The following is a 1346-nucleotide window of genomic DNA, read 5'->3' as shown; positions in this document are numbered from 1 at the left end:
TTTTTTTGAGATGGGTGTCTCGCTTTGTTGCCCAGCTGGAGTGCAGTAGTGCAATCTCAGCTCACTGCAACATCTGCATCCTAGGTTCAAGCAATTCTCATGTCTCAGACTCCCTAGTATCTGGGATTACAAGTGCCCACCATCACACCCAGATAATTTTTTGTATGTTTTGCGGAGACAGGGTTTCACCATGTTGACCAGGATGGTCTCAAAATCTTGACCGCACGTGAGCCATTGTGTCCAGCTGGAAATTGCTTTTAAGCAGATGTTAAAGGTGGGAATTATCAAATTATGAAGAGTATGACTTTTTCAAATAAGCATGAAGTGAGTTGTTTTCTCTAAAGTAGTGCTCTATCTCCCAAATCCAGGAATACTAGGACATGTTATTTCATATAGAAAGCAAAGTCCGGAAAGTAATAGGATGTAATCTCTTTTCTTTGTTGAAACAGTGGAGGACAGGAAGGAAAAACCTGCAGAGAAGTCAGCTGTATCCACTTCTGTACCTACAAAGCCAACAGAAAATATCTCCAAGGCCTCTTCATGTACCCCAGTGCCTGTGACCATGACAGCAACTCCACCTCTTCCAAAACCTGTGAATACTTCTCTTTCCCCTTCCCCAGCACTGGCTTTGCCAAACCTGGCTAATGTGGATCTGGCAAAGATCAGTTCCATCCTTAGCAGTTTGACGTCAGTCATGAAAAATACTGGTAAGTAAGCCCAATAGAGGATAATAAGTTAATTTCCATTTTTTTAAATTGAATCATTAATCTGTTTTGTTTTGTTTGACAGAGTCTTGCTCAGTCTCCCAGGCTGGAGTGCAATGGTGCAATCTCAGTTCAGTGCAGCCTCAGCCTCCCAAGTAGCTGGGATTACAGGCTCCCGCCACCACACCTGAGTAATTTTTTGTATTTTTAGTAGAGACAGGGTTTCACCATGTTGGCCAGGATGATCTAAAACTCCTGACCTCAGGTGATCCACTCGCCTTGGCTCCCAAAATGCTGGGATTACAGACGTGAGCCACCACACCCAGCCTTTTGTTGATGTTTTAAAATTAGTTTTGTGGCTGGGCACAGTGTCTCATGCCTGTAATCCCAGCACTTTGGGAGGCCAAGGTGGGTGGATCACAAGGTCAGGAGATCGAGACCAGCCTATCCAACATGGTAAAACCCCATCTCTACTAAAATACAAAAAATTAGCCAAGTGTGGTGGCAGTCCCCCGTAGTCCCAGCTACTCGGGAGGCTGAAGCAGGGGAATCGCTTGAACCCAGGCAGCACAGGTTGCAGTGAGACAAGATCAAGGCACTGCACTCCAGCTTGGTGAAAGAGCAAGACTATCTCCAAAAAAA

At 45.0% G+C, this 1346-nt stretch overlaps 1 protein-coding gene across 8 annotated transcripts in view; it reads left to right on the top strand.

Moving 5' to 3' along the window:
* The window catches only part of RPRD2 (regulation of nuclear pre-mRNA domain containing 2), a 115820-nt gene that overhangs the window by 96381 nt on the left and 18093 nt on the right, over positions 1-1346 (top strand). For all 8 annotated transcript variants that reach the window (XM_017546376.2, XM_037744923.1, XM_037744922.1 and 5 more), the window contains one exon: positions 450-707. In XM_017546376.2, coding sequence (XP_017401865.1) covers positions 450-707 — 258 coding nt within the window. The remainder of the gene's footprint in view (positions 1-449; positions 708-1346) is intronic.

The sequence above is a fragment of the Cebus imitator genome, unplaced genomic scaffold (assembly GCF_001604975.1).
Source record: "Cebus imitator isolate Cc_AM_T3 unplaced genomic scaffold, Cebus_imitator-1.0 Scaffold188, whole genome shotgun sequence".
In the NCBI taxonomy this organism is placed as follows: Eukaryota; Metazoa; Chordata; class Mammalia; order Primates; family Cebidae; genus Cebus; species Cebus imitator.
The sequence above is the reverse complement of the archived record's forward strand: the minus strand, read 5'-3'. Positions and strand labels throughout refer to the sequence as shown.